The sequence below is a fragment of the Paralichthys olivaceus genome, chromosome 2, assembly GCF_024713975.1.
Source record: "Paralichthys olivaceus isolate ysfri-2021 chromosome 2, ASM2471397v2, whole genome shotgun sequence".
NCBI classification, from domain to species: Eukaryota; Metazoa; Chordata; class Actinopteri; order Pleuronectiformes; family Paralichthyidae; genus Paralichthys; species Paralichthys olivaceus.
The window spans coordinates 3,537,622-3,555,202 of NC_091094.1; the positions used below are offsets into that span (position 1 = coordinate 3,537,622).

At 43.0% G+C, this 17,581-nt stretch overlaps 1 protein-coding gene across 3 annotated transcripts in view; it reads left to right on the plus strand.

The window, feature by feature from the left end:
* Positions 1–17,581, plus strand: part of ripor3 (RIPOR family member 3) — a 32,639-nt gene that overhangs the window by 5,712 nt on the left and 9,346 nt on the right. For all 3 annotated transcript variants that reach the window (XM_069531683.1, XM_069531690.1, XM_069531693.1), the window contains exons 2-8: positions 5,172–5,261; positions 13,909–14,007; positions 14,787–14,939; positions 15,197–15,275; positions 15,754–15,777; positions 15,890–15,943; positions 16,097–16,246. In XM_069531683.1, coding sequence (XP_069387784.1) covers positions 13,910–14,007; positions 14,787–14,939; positions 15,197–15,275; positions 15,754–15,777; positions 15,890–15,943; positions 16,097–16,246 — 558 coding nt within the window. In that variant the 5' untranslated portion in view covers positions 5,172–5,261; position 13,909. The remainder of the gene's footprint in view (positions 1–5,171; positions 5,262–13,908; positions 14,008–14,786; positions 14,940–15,196; positions 15,276–15,753; positions 15,778–15,889; positions 15,944–16,096; positions 16,247–17,581) is intronic.

Below are 17,581 nucleotides of genomic sequence, written 5' to 3' on the forward strand. Positions count from 1 at the left end.
TCAAACTGAACCACGGGTGAAACTTTTTTAGACGGTTTGAACTTTTTCTGACAAGAGGAGCTTAAATATTATTCCTCGCTGTCACTTGAGTCTCAGCAGAGAAACAAAGGTCACTTAAAGCAATGAGCTGGATAATGTGGAGGAGAGATGAAGAACAGAAATAACTCTTTCAGTTCCTTCACCTCCATCTGAGCAAATTAGCAGATGTTTTTTTTTTTATCCAGACATCAACAGCCAGATGTTTTACCTCCATGCACAGCTGGAGCAGGAATTTTGACTATTTAAAAACCCTTCAAATGTGTGTGACACAGTGACACGGTGATCCCAGACTATTACGGCCACATTATGGGTCACCGCTAACAAAGCTGCAGTTGTGGCCGCGCTGCCAATAAACTGTGTCTGGAGGATGTAATGACTCAAACGTCGACAGCTGCAGAAAACAAGTCAGTCGATCAGGGGACCAGAAGATTCAATTCAACAGGACGACAGACGAGTTCTCAGCTAAAACCTGACGTCACGTTTCGTTTCTCTGAACCTGAGTCTGAGAAAGTGATGTGAAAATCATTTTAATGTGTCGTAGGTAACGTTCAGGGTCTCCTGAGCTTTCACACACACAGTTGGGACATTGTGGATTTTTATTTTTCTAAGGCCTGTCTGCTCTCTAACATGTTTCCTGTGGTGATCTGCTGCACCGTGCTGCCTCATAAACACAGAATGCAAAGAAAGTCTATAAAAAAAAAATAAGCTGCTCTCTATTCATGATCCCAGACATATGCAGTGTTTTGGTTATTTAACAGGCCGAATGTTTTCATCCACCTCAGACAGACACAGTTTAAAAAATCTTTTTCCAGAGTATCATTTCAATTTAACGGTAATTTACGATTTTGTAAGTACGTTATTCTTTCACAGTGAAAACAGAGTTTTCCAGTAGTTTAACGTAATTAAGTACAGCGTGCTGAGTGTTTCAGTTTGAATATGTACTGAAAATGAGATTAGATGAGATGATCACAAGCAAAAACATTGAAGAACCACTTGTTAAATGTTTTATTTAATATTGTTTTATGTTAAACCTGAAACTGAAAAGTTACTGTTGTTTTCAGTATTTGAGTAAGACACACACACACACACACACACACAGAGTTCATCCAGGCTCCACAGTGATGTACAAGCCCCACGAGGCCGATGTGCCATTAACCGACCGATGCTGCAACACTGAAACACTTCACCTCTGTCGGCACGGGACACCTCCCAGGGTCAAAGGTCAAACCCTGACGTGTCGGCAGCGTGTGTTAAAACACACCAGACACAATCTATAGCTGTACTGCTTGTCCCTCTGTGTGTGTGAGTGTGTGTGTGTGTGTAGTGTATGTCTTCTTATCATGTCACAACATGTGTCCTGGTCCCTGTTCGAGGTTCTGAAGCTTCTGCTGTTCACGACTGATAGAAGATAATCTTCTCTCTCATGAGACGTTAAACTCAACACGCCTGAGCTGAACTCAGTCTGTTCTACTGACGCTGGGTCACTGTTAGGTTCTTTAAAATCATACGATGAAACAGTCTGATACTAACATCTCCTGCTAACACAGGAAAGTATAGTATAATGCATACATACGGTATTTTCCGATGATATTTATCTTGTATAAGTACAGAACCCTTCATGCAGCGAGGCTGAAAATACACAGCGTGGATGTGGGAGCGGACTTTCATGCAGAAAACATGTATACTGTTATGTTTTAGCTTACTTTACATTTTGCCCTGATATATACGTAAATCATGCAACAACCCCAAACAGATTATTTAGGCAGGTAAACAAAAGTTTGGTTGCAATTCCAAATTTCCATATACTTCCAGTTTTATCTATTTTGGAAATATTTTACATCTTTGAGAAATTATTCAGAGGTTTTAACTCATATCAAACAACAACATTTCTTTCTGGAAGAGGCAGCTCACGTTGTCAGGGAAACTGACAGACTTCTATTTGTTAAGATGTTTCAGCAAACGTGCAGAACTCAAGAAATGAACCAATGAATAATCAAGGAGCCGAGCAGACGAACCGACAGAGGAGCCTGAGGAGCACAGAGATTAAATACACAAGGAGGTCGAGACACATCAGGGTGGAGCCGACGATCACAGGAGCAGGAAACAGGACAAAGGCAGGAAGGAGATCAAGCTGAGATACAAAAGACAAACATTTTCAAAGTCTAACAACAATTAATAAATTCAAAGTCTCTCAGGACCTGAAAATACAAGCAAATTCAAATCATCCACAAAAACCTTGTAATAATAATAATTATATAGGAGCAGATTCTGTCAAAGACCAAAACTTTCCTCAACCTGCTGAGGAGCGAGCGACCTGGAGACCAGCTTCCCCCTGGAACACAAATCACAACCGACCTGTGTCGAGTTAAACGTGTGACAAGTGTTGTATTGTGTTGTCTGTGGATTTAATGAGCGGTCGCTGAGCCGGGATACCCCCCCCCTCCACGAGTGTCGTTCTGTCAGAGCGAAAACGATCGAGGCCTCAGGAGGCGGAACAAGAATTTCCATTTCACACTTGGGTGAAATTCCAGATCGGCTGAACTCGCACCACGGGGCCTTTTCAATGGCCGACATCACGCCAAGTAAAGTCAATCATGCGAGAGGAAAAACACTTTCTCTGTAACGAGCGCGCAGAAGCTTCACGTTTTCACACTTTTCTTTCGGAGTGAGTTACGAGAAGTGAAAACACGAGAATAAATCTTTATATAATTCTCGTCCAGCCGGCCGGTTAACGATAAGAACGAGTTAGCGAGTGCAGCGGTAATGTACAATATGTGAGAACAGCGTCAAAGAGAAGAGCTGGGACTCCGCACCTCCACGGTTCTGGCAGCCGTGCAGGTTTGGAGCCAGATTCTCCGAAACCTGAGCCACAGGGAGTCTTGACTTTGAGCAGCTTTGTGAAGTCGAGCCTGCTGTGCCACATATAAGCATCCCCTGCTTTTCACATCTCAGGTTCCCGCTGCACTAATGCAAAGACATATCGAGGCTATTGGACGGACACGTAGAAATTAAAGCAACATTATACAGACACAGGGTAACAGAAAGTGGACAGGGGGTCTGGAGTTCAGGTCTGAATATAGAATAAAGTTCCAGGACTGTTATTATTCTTTGGTGACGATTGAAATTTCACAATTCTTCATACGTTTGTATCGTAGCCGGCAGCTCACCGAAAGTAAAGGCAAAACATCTGGGTCTCCCCGATCGATACCGCACAGACTGACATGACGTCACGATGTCGGATGGCAGCGATCGTATCAGAGCTCACTGGGGCAACTGAGTTCGTCAGATTTATCGTTAGCTCCACCGAGGAGCTTCTGTTTTCCTTTGGTCTGTTTGTTTATCCAGAATTTATCACATTTGCGTGTTTGAGTCCACGGTGAAGCAGAGTCACTGTCCTCCACTTCGGTCCACAGCTCTGGGATCCGTGGTAGAGGTTTGTGGAAGTCATCTGGAGAGAAGGGGGGCATCAGTATTTCCGATGAATCCCGGTCTTCCGGAAATACGACCCTCGGGTTTCCGCGTCTGCTCCGAGCATCTTCTCCTCCGTGTTCTGCTGAATCCATCAGTCTCATAAGTCAACAACGTGATGTCTGCAGCACACGAGCAGATGAAACTCGCGTCGTTTGTCAGGAGTCGTCTCAGAAGAGTTTTCAGTTTGTAGCTAAAGTGTCATGTTCAGTTCCCGTTCTCTTTAAAATGATCCCACAGAACGACGGTGAAGCCGTAAGCGGAGCAGCATCTGTCGTTTTAATGACACATGCCGAGTTTAACGTTATGTTTTCTCAATAACAGTAAATAAAGATGGACGACATGACAGCTCCATAAAAGTGAAGCCCAATCATCTGGATCTCCCCCTGGTGGCTGGCTGCGGTATAGCTCATTAAACCTGCCTCCTCCGTGTTAGTTCTGACCACACTGATGTCTGTTCATGTTTCTGAGAAGTTTGGTTTGAATAATTGATGACGGCTGAAACTTCATGATTGACAGCTGACACTGACTCGTGAAGGGAAAGTTGTAAATCTTGTTTAGGGACAAACTTTGACGTTACACAACAACAACCATCGCACAACTTAAACTAACTCAGTCTAATGAATCGTTGAAAATAGTGAAGGAGGAAAAGTAAGTGGTGGTAAAGTTTATGTAAATAGATTTGTAAATATGAGAGGTTTCCTTTAGAGCGTAGAGACACACAGTAAACAGGAACTCACACAAACTGAGTAGAAGAGACATGTGAAGACAGAATGTTGTGTGAAAGAAGAAAAGAGAGACAACGTTCGATTCCACATCAGTGTGTATGTTAAATGTATATACACGTGTTGTATTTCAGTGTGTGTGTGTGTGTGTGTACAGACTGTTTGGGGCTCAGGTGAAGTGATGTCGACATCAGGGTCAATCAAGGGGAAGTCCGTAGAGAGACTGAGTAATCAAAAACCCAGAGCGGCTCTTCCTCCTCTTCCTCCTCTTCCTCTCCTGTTTGTTTCCTCCTCGTCATGTCCCAACACTGAGAATCACAAACGGAGAAATTAGGATGAAGTTTAGTGATGGACGTCTCTGTCTCTGTCTGACGGAAACAACAGAGGAGGAGAGAAAGATCACTTCTTCATTTCCTCTCAGCTGATCAAACATTTTACCAACTCAGCCCAGCGTCCCTCGGCCGTTCATAGCAAACGATTGGAGCCTCGATCTTAAATCCATGAGTCAGACACAAAGCAACAAGGGAACAGTTCAGATAGAAGTGGTTTCAATCCTCTACTGTATTTTTTACGATCTCAGTTTCCTTCTGTCCATTCGCTCGAGGTGAAACCGCTGCAGTCGAGCGGTCTCTCTTTCCACGTTTCACCGTACGAGATTTCAAAGTACGTCTTCATCTATTGTGACAACAGCGAAAGCAAACATTTAGAAAACGTCAGCAATCGAAAAAATAAGATCACACTCGTCAACATTCATTTGCAACTGTACACAAAAGACAATGAAATTAGGAAACCCCCCCGAAAGTGACATTTTTAATAAACAACGTAATCAAGAGCAGATGAATTTTACTTCCTGTTTTATCACAGAATCTCAGTTTGTGCTTTGTACAACTGTTTTCATCCTTGTTTGATCAACACAAACTTTATTTCTCTTTATTTCAGATGTGTGAAGATGAAGTGACTCCACCAGAATCCAAACCCAGGCGGCTCCGCAGCTTTTGATGTTTCCATCGGATAAAACACAAAAATAAAGTAAGTGGCTTTTCTTTGTCTCCGCTCGTGAAGCCCAGCGGGTTTGAAGATGTATTTTCTCACATTTACCCCGACGACGCTCGCTGTCAGTTCCTGATAAACACAAACGTTCTGGATTTGACGTCTGATCCACATCAAGATGTCAAAGTTATCGTGGACATTGTTCACATAGTTTCTCACACAGCTGTTTATTGATGAACATAATCAGACGAGGATTATGTTCATCACAGATGTGTACGAGTGTGTTGGAGGAGCCAGATGTTTTTCATCTTTTGGAGAAGATGAATATGTGTGTGTGTGTGTGTGTGTGTGTGTGTGTGTGTGTGTGTGTGTGTGTGTGTGTGTGTGTGTGTGTGTGTGTTGGAGGAGCCAGATGTTTTTCATCTTTTGGAGAAGATGAATATGTGTGTGTGTGTGTGTGTGTGTGTGTGTGTGTGTGAGGAGCCCAGATGTTTGTGTCTCCTCATGAAAACAGATGTACGCTGTGTGCGATAGAGTTCATGTCAATAGATTTAAGAGATTGTGTTACTTTAGAGTCTTTAATCTTTGGCTCGGACTCGGCCTGAGCACACAGGAACACTGGGTATCAACACACACAACACAGCACATTGCGGGGGAGAAGGGCGGGGGGGGTTAAAAAACTCGAGAGCGGAGAAGGAGAGAAAAGAAAAAAAGATCCAGAGGACAAAGAGAGAAGAGATTGAGACAAATGGGGCGATGGAGACAGGAGGGTGAGAGACGGGAGGACAGGCAGAGATACAGAGAAATCACACACACACACTTTGTTCGACAATATTTGGATGAAATATTATTAATGTATTGAAAAGTACTTCATACTTTTGCATGTAATGGTAATTGTATATGATTATTTTTTACATTAACCTTAATGCATCAAAATCGATTTGTATGTGTGTGTGTCAGGAGTATTTTTATTAATGGCATTTCCACTATTGTGATTTTTAAATTAACTTATAAATTATACTTTTGCTGAAGTATTTGTTGTAACTAAACCTTTTTCTGATGATTTGTCCAATAAATAAAGATAATAAATGTTAGTTACGTGTTCTGATCGGCTCAATCCTCACATCTAAACGATAAATATGAAGTTGCAGACTGGAGACATGTAGCTTAGCTTAGCATAAAACACTGGAAACAGAGGGAAACAGTTAGCCTGTCTCTCCTCAGGTTTCAAACACATTATTCTTATATCTTGTTTAACCTGAAGCAATAAAACTCTCATCGGTACTTTGTGCAAATTGAACAAACTCGTATGAGAAAAGTTTAAATTGAAGAATTCCGTCATATTTTCCCATCACCTCCTCCGAACATTGTGTATTTCACCTCCTCCCTCTCACGTCTTTCCAAACACGCCGCTCCCTTCGTTCTCCTCCAAACTTAATCCAAACATTTGGACAAAGCGGAGCGTTGAGAGCTAAGTGTTAATGCGACTCCAGCTCAACGTTAATCAGTCACTCGAGACAACAAACGATGCGATGACCTGAAAACAAAACCTCAGCATGTTGTGAGGACACGAGGGTCTGATTCTGCAGTTAGGTCACATCCCTGTGATTCATCCTCATCAGTCACAAATCAGTTGCTTTTAGATGTTTGTGTGTCCTGGAGCCACTTTAGGGAAATAAACCAGCGTCTTCAGGTTCAGTTGTAAATAACATGCGGACTCTGGTAGATGTGACTTCTTCCTGCAGACATATTTCTTTTGTCCTCGACCTTTGACCCTCTGGTTGTGTCTTTACATCTCATGGGACATTACTTCAGTTCAAAACCCCCTCGTTCCTACAAACAGAACACTTTGCATCAGAAGTACCCATAATGCAAAGCACATGACTTTGACACCCTGGGATGGGGGTTCACTTCCTGTGTCCCATATATTGTAAGGTTTAGGTCACGTAAAAGCTCGGTCAAGGTTCTGGAAGGTTTGTCACCATCGAACTAAATCCAGAATCCTTCACTTATCATAGCAAAGAGCCATGTTACATGATTCAATATTAATATATCACAATTTGCAAATATGCACGACACCAACCTTCCTCTTTATTCTGATAACTATAATATGAACAAGGTTACAATTATACTAAATGTATTTTCTAATAGAAATTAAGTGAATATACATAAACATTTCATGACAAGGGACCTTTCCCCCATATATATTTATACTAAACTCTTCCACTCACATTGATTTTCATATCACCGCTATGCAGACGACACCCAGCTTCACCTTTCCTTCCTGCCAGATGACGTCAGTCTCTCAGCTCGTCTCTCAGACTCCACGTGAAGGAGGCAACGCCACCTTCGACTAAATCCCATCAAAACTATTTCTCCTCCCGGGCCAATCGTCCCTCCATGACCTCTCCACCTCTCACACTAAACCAAGTCACGTCCTGGTCCTGTCGCTCCTGACGTTTGTGCCGGCTAAGTACACAAAGATTATAAGTATCTCTAAATTGTGTTGACAGTACAGAACTTAAAAAGTACAAAAAGTATTCAATTACTTTTCGTCACTGACTTTGATCAAAGTTTCAAGAACGCCCTAAATTTCAAATAGAACAAAAACACTGACCAAACACACGTCAGTGAGTTTACAGCATCTCAGAGACTGAACAACCAACACTTCTATTTAAAGAAGCCGGTGAGCAAACACTGTGTAGAAAGGCTGTGTGTGTGTGTGTGTGTGTGTGTCCACCCACAACAACATAGTTCTTCACCCTGGGGGGTATTAGTCATCTGCGACCTCTGACCCTTCCACAATGAGCCAATCACGTTTCCCCGGCTCCTCATGAATCAGAAGTAAATGTAAATGTGAAAAGACACAAAAACAAAAAACTTTCGTTTTAATTTTAAAAACAATAATTACAAACCCCCCCCCCCCTCTCTCTCTTCTCTCGTTTGTCTTGTCACACTGAAGAATCTCTTTGATCCAACAATTTATGGCAAAATAAACCTCCACTGGCACGACACTGAGAAAGATCTGTTTCGTTTGTTGGTCTTAATACGATAAAAGATGTTTTGTGGATTTACTTGGAAATTGGACAAAGTCCCGGAGGAGCATTTAAAGTAATTTAAAGACGTCTCCCACAGATCACAGACGCTCTGAGCCAGAGAGGGTGGAGGAGAAAGATGGAGGAATAAAACAGAACGAAAACCTTAGACATTAGATAAAAAACATGTTTATTCCAACAGAGGGATTACACACACACACACACACACACACACACACTTCTATCCTTGTGGGACACAAATGACATAATAGATTTCCCAGTCACTTACAGTCCTCACTCAACCATCACAACCTAATTCCTAACGTTAATCCCAGACAGTGACAATCAGTCCTATCGCCGCGTCTCCACTTCCTCCAACCATCCAGAAAAGAAAAGAAAATATCCTGGATACAAACACATCGGGGACGTAGCGGTGGCTGCGATCGCATCCTTGATATTTTTTAGCGCCATGTTTGGAAAGTGCGAGGAAGTGGAGATGCATCTTTAGGGACTAGTCTATTACATCTCAAATGCGTCCTCTCGTCGAAGGCTCCAACAGGTGGATCCCTCTCAGGTCGACCTATCCCAGGATTCATTGCGCTTCGGTGACAAACCAGCAGGCGACAAGACGTCCAGTGTTCGATTATCAAGCTTTAACTCAAACAGCGAACGATACAAGTGTCACAAGTGTATTAAAACTTTCTGACCAGACTCTCAGTTTGGTTCGGCCTCTGTGGTCTACATAGGGTGCGTAGACCACGAAGGCCTCTTCAAGGAGCCGAGCCCCTGAACTGGAACACAGCTCGTGTGAGTCATGCATACTGAGGCCCACTGACTTTTCAAGATTTCCCAGGATTCCTGTTTTTTTTTGTTTTTTTTTAATCTGCCATCGTTTTCAAATCTGCTCGTTTCACCCGGAGTCAAGAGCGGGAAGTAGAAATGAGGCTAATTACACCGAGCTGAAGGAGAGAGATTATCAATGAGACCCCTGAAACCACATTAAAACACACGGTCTCACCGCACCCTCAGAGAAAGACAAGAAAATCTATTCCTGCTGTCCGTGTTTTACACGAAGGTTTCAACAGTGTGTGTAAACAGTTAAGTGTTTGGTGTGTGTGTGTGCAGGCCTCTCGTGAGGGTCTGCTGCATGCTAACAGCCCTGTGGTACACACACACACACACACACACACACACCTCCTCGCCACATGGGACCCCGTAAATCACTTACAGGTCAAGGCTAATTTTTTAAGAGCAGATCTCACCCCCAGCTTTTCTCCAGACACCTCTCAAAATACTGAACACACACACACACACACACAACACACACACACACACACACACACACACACACACACACACCCTTCTCCACGTCTCCTGAGTCGTGTGTACTCTGTGTTTCTCTCAAGTCATTTTTAATCAGCTACAACTTTTCGTTCCAACCTGAAGCTGCAGCAGCTGCACTCAGCGACCTGAACGCCTCCTCCTTCAGCCAAACAGCAGCTAATTAATCATTAGTGGAATCAGCCGGAGGGGACGACGCTCTCGGTGAAAACAGCAAGACGGTTTTATACTAATACTGGATACTACGATTAGCCAGTTTCTTCAACACGTCGCTGGTCTAGAAGAAAGAATCATTAAGATTATCTCGTGTGTGTGTAGTCTGTTATGAAGATTGAATATTTCAGATCCGTCGTGTCTGGATGCACACGTACATTTAGGGAGCCAGGGGGCAGCACTCGAGGAGACGCTGCCGTCCCTGGTTGATGTTGTGACTGAAGTTGGCACAGATGTTTCTGGGAAATCAGAGACATTGAGTGTGATGTCATGACATGGCGCTCGACTGTGGAAAAGAAACCTGGTTCTTAAATTGATCAACCAACTTAAAACCAGCTCACTGACATTTGATTTTCAAATATTCCCTTTTTCTCAGATTTCTTTTTCCGTCAGATGTTATTTCTCTGTTTCTGCTCCATTTGTCTTTTTCCTACAGACGCAGTCTCAGTGTAAAGCATCCAAGAGCTCAGCTGTGCATGAGTGTGTGTGTGTGTGTGTGTGTGTGTGTGTGTGTGTGTGTGTGTGTGTGTGTGTGTGTGTGTGTGTGTGTGTGACGCTGTTTAACCAGCTCATTTACAGGAGCAGAGGGTGTGTCAGGATATTAAACATGAAGTAGATCTGGGACATTTCCTGTGAATGTTGCTCTGATCTTTTCAGTTTAGTTATGGTTTAATTAATTTACTGAAGTTATTATTTATTTATTTCACGCTTCTGTCTTCTAATTTCATTTACTTACATCGATTACACCTGTCCGCCTGCACATCTCTGTGCTGCGAGGACTTTTTCTTCAGTTTGACAGCACGAGTACGTTCAGATTGTGTAAAGAACCCTTCGCTTGAACTCAAATATTCCCTGCTTGTGCTTAGATTTTCTCTGATTTTAGAGTTTGTGTTAAAATTGTGCACTTGCACTCAGATGTTTGATTTCTTGCACTTGAGCTTCAGCTCTTGCGCTCACGCTACTTCTGTCCACCAAGACAAGTCCAGTCTGTCAAAAGAGAAAATCGAAGCACAAGCAGGGTATATAAGAGTGCAAGCGCAAGGTTCTGAGTGAAAGCTTTACAAAAATCTGAAGATGAAATCAACACGTTTGCTCTCAAAGACCACGCTCTTGAATAAAGTGGAAAAAACAAATGCATGATGTGATCGACTGAAGCAGCTGAAGCTTTTTACAGGTGATTTGTTCACCGACATGTTGAAGAATCGGAGGATGTGACGGTGAGGACGGGTGGAGACGGATCAGAAAACAGACGTTATGCTCGTCGCAGGGTGGATGCGTGTTCTCGTTACAGCTGGTCGTCGTGGCGTTCAGCCAGGACTCAGCTATGTGCGTCTGAAGCTCTCAGACGAACGCGCCCGAGCTGATCCCCGTCATGTTTGTCATTTCTTAAAGCTTCGCAGTCAGCATTTGTTCAGCAGCTGCCACGGGTTTACACACACACACACACACACATAAATACAGATATAACACTAGAAAGATGCTGCTGAAAAGATTCTATCAGGAGTGTCAGTCAGTTTCCTAAACCACATGAGTGAAGAACTTCCTGTTGTCACACACACTCACTCACACACACACAGCGTAGAAGTACATCATCCAGTTGATGTTAACGCCTCTCACCTTTTGTCCTTGGACATTCAGGGACGTGCTTGTGTTATTGTGCAGTGCAAAAATATTGTAAAACGATGGTGTTAAGAGAAGATGAGCGATCATGTGCCTGCAGAGAAGGCCACTCATTGCTGAGGTAAAAAAAAAAAAAAAAAAAAAACTCTCGGTATGTGAGAAAATATTCAGTTACTTTCCAGAGTTAATGTCATTAATCAACGGAGACAAACATGGTGGACGTTAATTTCTGTCAGAGAGACGGAAAGTCATCATCACTACACAGACCTCGGCCGCCTCGTCCAAAACAAACAGTAGAAAAAACTTTACGTTCGAGTGTGTGTGTGTGTGTGTGTGTGTGTAAGTTGGCTGACTTTGGTTCATCCGACCTGGTTTCTCCATCCCTCGTGTGTTATGTGTGGTTGCTAGGTGACAGTGTTGTTTTTGGCATCAGGACCACGGTGTATTTTACATTCTGGGTCAGGACTCGTCCAAACCGGGTTCTTCTGATTTACTTACACTGGCAGCGCGTTGGTTCAAGTCCTCGTCGAGCGGTGGGCGTCAAACTCAGAGCGGATGACCTCGATTCTGCTCGTAGCAAAACTAGGAATGAATCCACTCCAGCTCGGATTTTATTTTGAAAATCTGCAGAAAAAGAGCAGAGTTCAGAAATAAGACAGAGGCTGACAGATGTTCACAAACATTCATTCAGAGAGAGACGCTGAGCGGAGACGTTTTCTTTTTATTTAGATCCACTCGCTCTGAACTCTTTTGGTTCTAGCTTCAATCAGAGTCAGAGGAACCACACGGACGTCTCCGTGCAGATGTTGTCCAGACTGTGTGTGAGTGTGTTTATCTGTGGAGGAGGAGCATGTTTACCTGTGTGAGAAACATCGTCTGCTCTTCTTCGCTCTCTGACCATTTTACTTTTCATTTCCTCTTCACCTTCCTGAAGGAAATGTGTTTGTGGTCATTGTCTTTACGAATAAATCACATTTTACGCTGAGCAAAAAGAAACTCAGCCACAAGAACATCTTAGACTTCAACGGACATTGGACATTTTTAATCTGATCACAGGTTTAAAAGTCTGCCCCATTCTCATGAATGTAATATCTCAGGGCGCCAAATGTGATTTGGACTCATGGACGAACTGATTAGATTTTAAATTGTGTCACATTTAGAATCAGCTGAGGACCCAAATGCAGATGTCGGAGGAGGATGTGACAGTGGAGGAAAGAGAAGTTCATTAAATAAGCAAACTTACAGTTTCTATGTGAAAACACTCAGAGATCCAACGATCAGAACTGAAGCCGCATGAGAAAAACTCAACGTGAGAAAAACTCAACGTGAGAAAAACTGGGGAACAAACATGAGCAGAACTAAACTCAGAGAAAATCAAATCACAAAATGGAGGCAGGACAACACATGAGGACAGGTGATCTGGGGGAGGGGCCAGGTTTAAAGTGACCAACAACAAGACACAGGTGGAGCAGGAAGTGAAGAGAATATCGAAATAAAACATGAACCAATGAAACATGATGGTCACAAGAAAACCAAGCTGAGGCTGAGACACAAGAAAGTGTGTTATTAATTATTAAACACAGTCAAAAGGTTTCTCAAAAGTTCAGTTGTTTCAGGTGTTTAACAGAATAAACACAGTTTTAGTGAGTTTAAGTCAAGTAACAATGTTGAATTTTCAGAGTATATATATATATTATCAAGTATTCATCTTCATACCTCAGGAACAGACGGAGACATGACAGATTATGACCAAGTTTCTTGTAACTTCACTGGTCGGTGGACGTGTTCAGCTGCCAGGAAATAATCACCTTCGCCACAGAGGTTATGTTTTTGTTTGTTTAATAGTTTGTGAGCTGGATTACACCAAAACTACTGGAGCATTTTTAAACCTGTTCGTTATTTTCTCAGTGAATAATCCATTGATTTTGATTTTAATCTTAATCGTCCACTAGTGAGTGAGGAAAAATCAAAGCTTTTTTCGTTTGGGAAGAAAAAAAACATTGAACATTTAAAGCAGCTTATTGAGGCATCAGAAAGTGAGGTCGGAGAGGAACATGCATCATCTCAGACTTGAACAAAAGATGTTCTAGATGTTAAAAACACTGAGATTAAAACAAGGAACATGAACATGAAGATAAAACCAGCACCTGCAGCCCTGGACCTTCAGAATAAAATTACTGCTCCACCATCTGCTCTGAACTTCTACTGTAAATAAAGAACTGTCCTCCAGCTGTAAACCAGGGACGTGCACATTTTTGTGTTTGAAGATGTTCCTCTGGTTAATGTGTCCCAGAGATGCTGCCCCTCTGCTTCCTGTTCTGGAGGGTCTGGGAGTTTAGGGTGGTCTTGTTGATGTAAGTGTTTGCACGTGTGTAGCGAAGTGAACGTAAACAACAAGGTGGAAACAGACGAGAGAAGTCGATGACACAGGTTGTAAACGAATGATGAGAACACGACTGATCTCTGTGTCTCCGCAGGATGTCGGTGAAGCTGCGATTCGACTCCCCCTCAGACGGAGGCTTGGTGCACAGGAGCCGCTCCTTCACCGGGTTCAGCTCTCTGAGCGGACGACGGCGGTGAGTGACACCGAACCACTCACAATGTCAGAGAGCATGAAAACTATTTTTCTTCCCAGGCCTCCTCCCATTTTCCGGAGTTCGTGAGGAGGCAGGACATGACGTGTGAGCTTCAGACCTGTTCTCACGTGCAGCTCCTCCAGAACCTTTCAACCTATAATCTCCTGACAGCGGCGTGAACAGGACACTCTGTCACGTCGTATTTTCACTCGTGCAAACGTTCCTGCCACCAAACACAACTGCTGCTGTGTAAAAAAAAAAAATGTTTGTGAGGCTGCAAGTGTTTGAGGATTAATTTCCCCCACTGGAGCTTTTTTCCCATAATAACTGTCAGGATGAATGACTGGAGGCTGAAGATGAATCTGAAGGAAATTACACAGATTCAGTTTTTCATTGTGTCAGACAACAAATGAAAGAAAAGAAAATCTGTTGGTGAAACGTGATTTTACACTAAACCATCTGATGCCGTGTGGAAGGAAAAACCACTTCAACCTCAAACGACGGGCAGACAGTGAACGCACCGCAGATTGAACGTGTTATTGGTTAATGAACAAAGTCACAGACGCAAGATGTCCGTCGCCAGAGAGAGAGAGAGAGAGAGAGAGAGAGGGAACCAAATGTCATGTTTAAAAAGAGAGAGAGCAGGAATGTACTTCCTGTGTGTGACAAACACACACAAACAAAACCTCAATAGATAATTCTGCACAAAGCAATAGAAACATAAGCTAATGTAAAAAAAATCAAAATCCTCTGCATGTGTTGTGTTTCTCTGTTTTCAGTCCGTCCTCTGCACGAAACTCTCTCCGCTCCAAAGCCGCGTCGGGGGGCAAGTCTCGGATGCACCCGTCTCCCAGCAGAGCGGGTGGAGGGATCTGGTCCCTGCAGCCGGAGCAGGTAGACAGGGTCTTTCAGGCGCTACGCAAAGGACTCAAGTACGTAAACCACGTGACGGAGAATCCATATGATCCTGCAACCGCCGCTCAGGGTTAAATTCAACTGTCACTGACGCAGCAGTCACATGTCATTTCATAAAACCATTTCCTGTGAAGAACTATTCATCACGCGAGTCAGAGAAGTATGTAAGAAGAAGATCCTGGTTTTACTTTAGTTTAGTGCGATGTTCTCGTAACATGTCTGAGTCCTGCTTTGAATGTGAATCTCACGTGTTGTCGTGGTAACGTCGATGCAGGGAGTATCTGGAGGGTCACCAGGCGGAGATGGACTTCCTGTCGTCACAGCAGAGAGAGACCAAGAGGAACTCCAGACTGGTGAGAAGAGAGAGAGAGAGAGAGAGAGAGAGAGAGAGAGAGAGAGAGAATCCCTGTGTTCAGAACTCATCTTCATGTTTGAGATTTCTCAGAGCGACAGGAAGGACATGTCTTCAGTTTTGGCACAAACACGTTTGTTTGGATTCGGGGGTGAACGGATGAGAGTTTGGTGGTCAAAGGTCAAAGGTCAACTTCACTGTGACGTGACGCTGCAGTTTAACATGACGAGGGAGTTGAGACACGACACGTGAGACAGAATGTTTAGTCGAGTCGAGGTCTGAGACCAACATTTAAAAAAGTCTCGTCTCGTCTCGTCGTGTGGAAATAACTCTTCGTCACTGAAGCGCAATGAATCCTGGGATATGTTGTATGTCTGAGATGGAGTCTGTGATCAGTGACAATAATCTTATGAGGTCGCGATGCAGAACAATCAGTTCCAAACTAATTGATGATGACGATCCCTTTTCTCTATTTTCAGGCTTTTTTCTATGATCTGGAAAAGGTAAACTTTGTGTTTCTCTCTTTGTTTCCTATTTTCATTTCTGTTTTAAATAAACAACATAATAAACCAACATCCACACGTTAATCAAATAAAACCGTCTTTGCTTTCACAGGAGCTCAGAGCGCTGGAGAGACACATACGTCGATTGGAATTTCAGATCAGCAAGGTAAAACTCTGCTTTTCAGGTTTGAGACTTTTCTCCAAACTACTCCTGAAAGTCTTTTGAATATAGAGGACGGAATTTCACGTGTCTATAACGTGTGTGTGTGTGTGTGTGTGTGTGTGTGTGTGTGTGTGTGTGTGTGTGTGTGGTGTGCAGGTGGAGGAGCTGTATGAGACGTACTGTATCCAGTGGAGATTGTGTCAGGGAGCCGTCAACATGAAGAGAGCTTTCTCTCTGTCCCCGTCCACCAGAGCCTCCAGAGACAGTCTGCTGGAGCTGAGCCGCAACCACAGACACAGCCTGCAGGTGTGTGTGTGTGTGTGTGTGTGTGTGTGTGTGTGTGTGTGTGTGTGTGTGTGTGTGTGTGTGTGTGTGTGTGTGTGTGTGTGTGTGTGTGTGTGTGGTTCAGGTGTTTCCCATGTGGTGAGGACCTACATCATTCATTTCTCAGGTGAAGACAGTTAAGGTTAAAGTTAAGGTTCAGTTTACGTTTAGGTATAGATTAAGGGTTTTAACTTAATCTCTGTATAGATTAAGTTAAAGTCAAAGTTAAGGTGAATGTGAAGTTGAAGTGAACGTTAAGGATTAGATTAGGGTTAAGGTTAGGGAATGTTAAGGTAAGGTTAAAGTTAAAGTTAAAGTTGAGGTCGAGATTAAGGTCAAAGTTAAGGTTAAAGTCAAAGTTAGAGTTAAAGTAAAGGTTAGGTTAAGGTTTAGGCGAAGGTGAATGTAATGTCCTCTGAAGCCATAGAGACTGAGTGTGTTGAATTAGTAATTATCTACAGTTACTGGATACTTATTTTTAAAGTTACCTCATCAATGCTGCCTGATAAACGTAATGAGTTACTAAAGGAGAAGTAACTTTCTGCAGATATTAAAACATATCTGTGGTGTTTTATTGTTTCTGTGACACAGTGAGAACACAACAGTCAGATTTTATCGCTCACTCTTCACATTATCACCATGAGGTCGTGGAGCAATAAAACACGACCGACATGTTGTGATTGGCTCATTTATTTCAGCCTCAGCAGGTTTTCAAACTGTGAGTCAGTAAAACTGTTCTGACAGTGAAATTAAATCAAAATAAAAAAGTTTTGATCTGCTGGGGAAGTTTGAAAGTGAATTTATGGCTGAATTTAAAGAAGGATGACGGAAACTAGATCAATGCACAGAGAACAAACGTTTTGATGACGTCTTTAAATCTAAAAATGGTTTGTAAGTGAGTCGTCTTCAGACTGATCCTGGACACACACTCAGCTCAGACGCTCATGATGCTGCCAGATGAAACCCTGTGTGTTTACAGCAGCAGGTTCAGGATCATTTAGAGACGACTGAAGACTCATTCATTCCCTCAGACCGTCTCTGGACCAGAACATCACAACTTTACTTTCTCTCCTCTTCTCCGCTCTCACGTGTTCTTTTTCACTAATTCCCTCAGTTTAAAGTTTTCTGTGTAACAGTTTAATTCTTTCTCATTTACAGTTCACGAGTTAAGACACACAACTCACATCATTCACAGAGAAGAACAACAGAGTCTTTCACACAGAGGTCAGAACCTCTGTCTATAACAAGGGCAACCATGTGTGTCTCCAAGACCACACACACACACACACACACACACACACACACACACACACACAC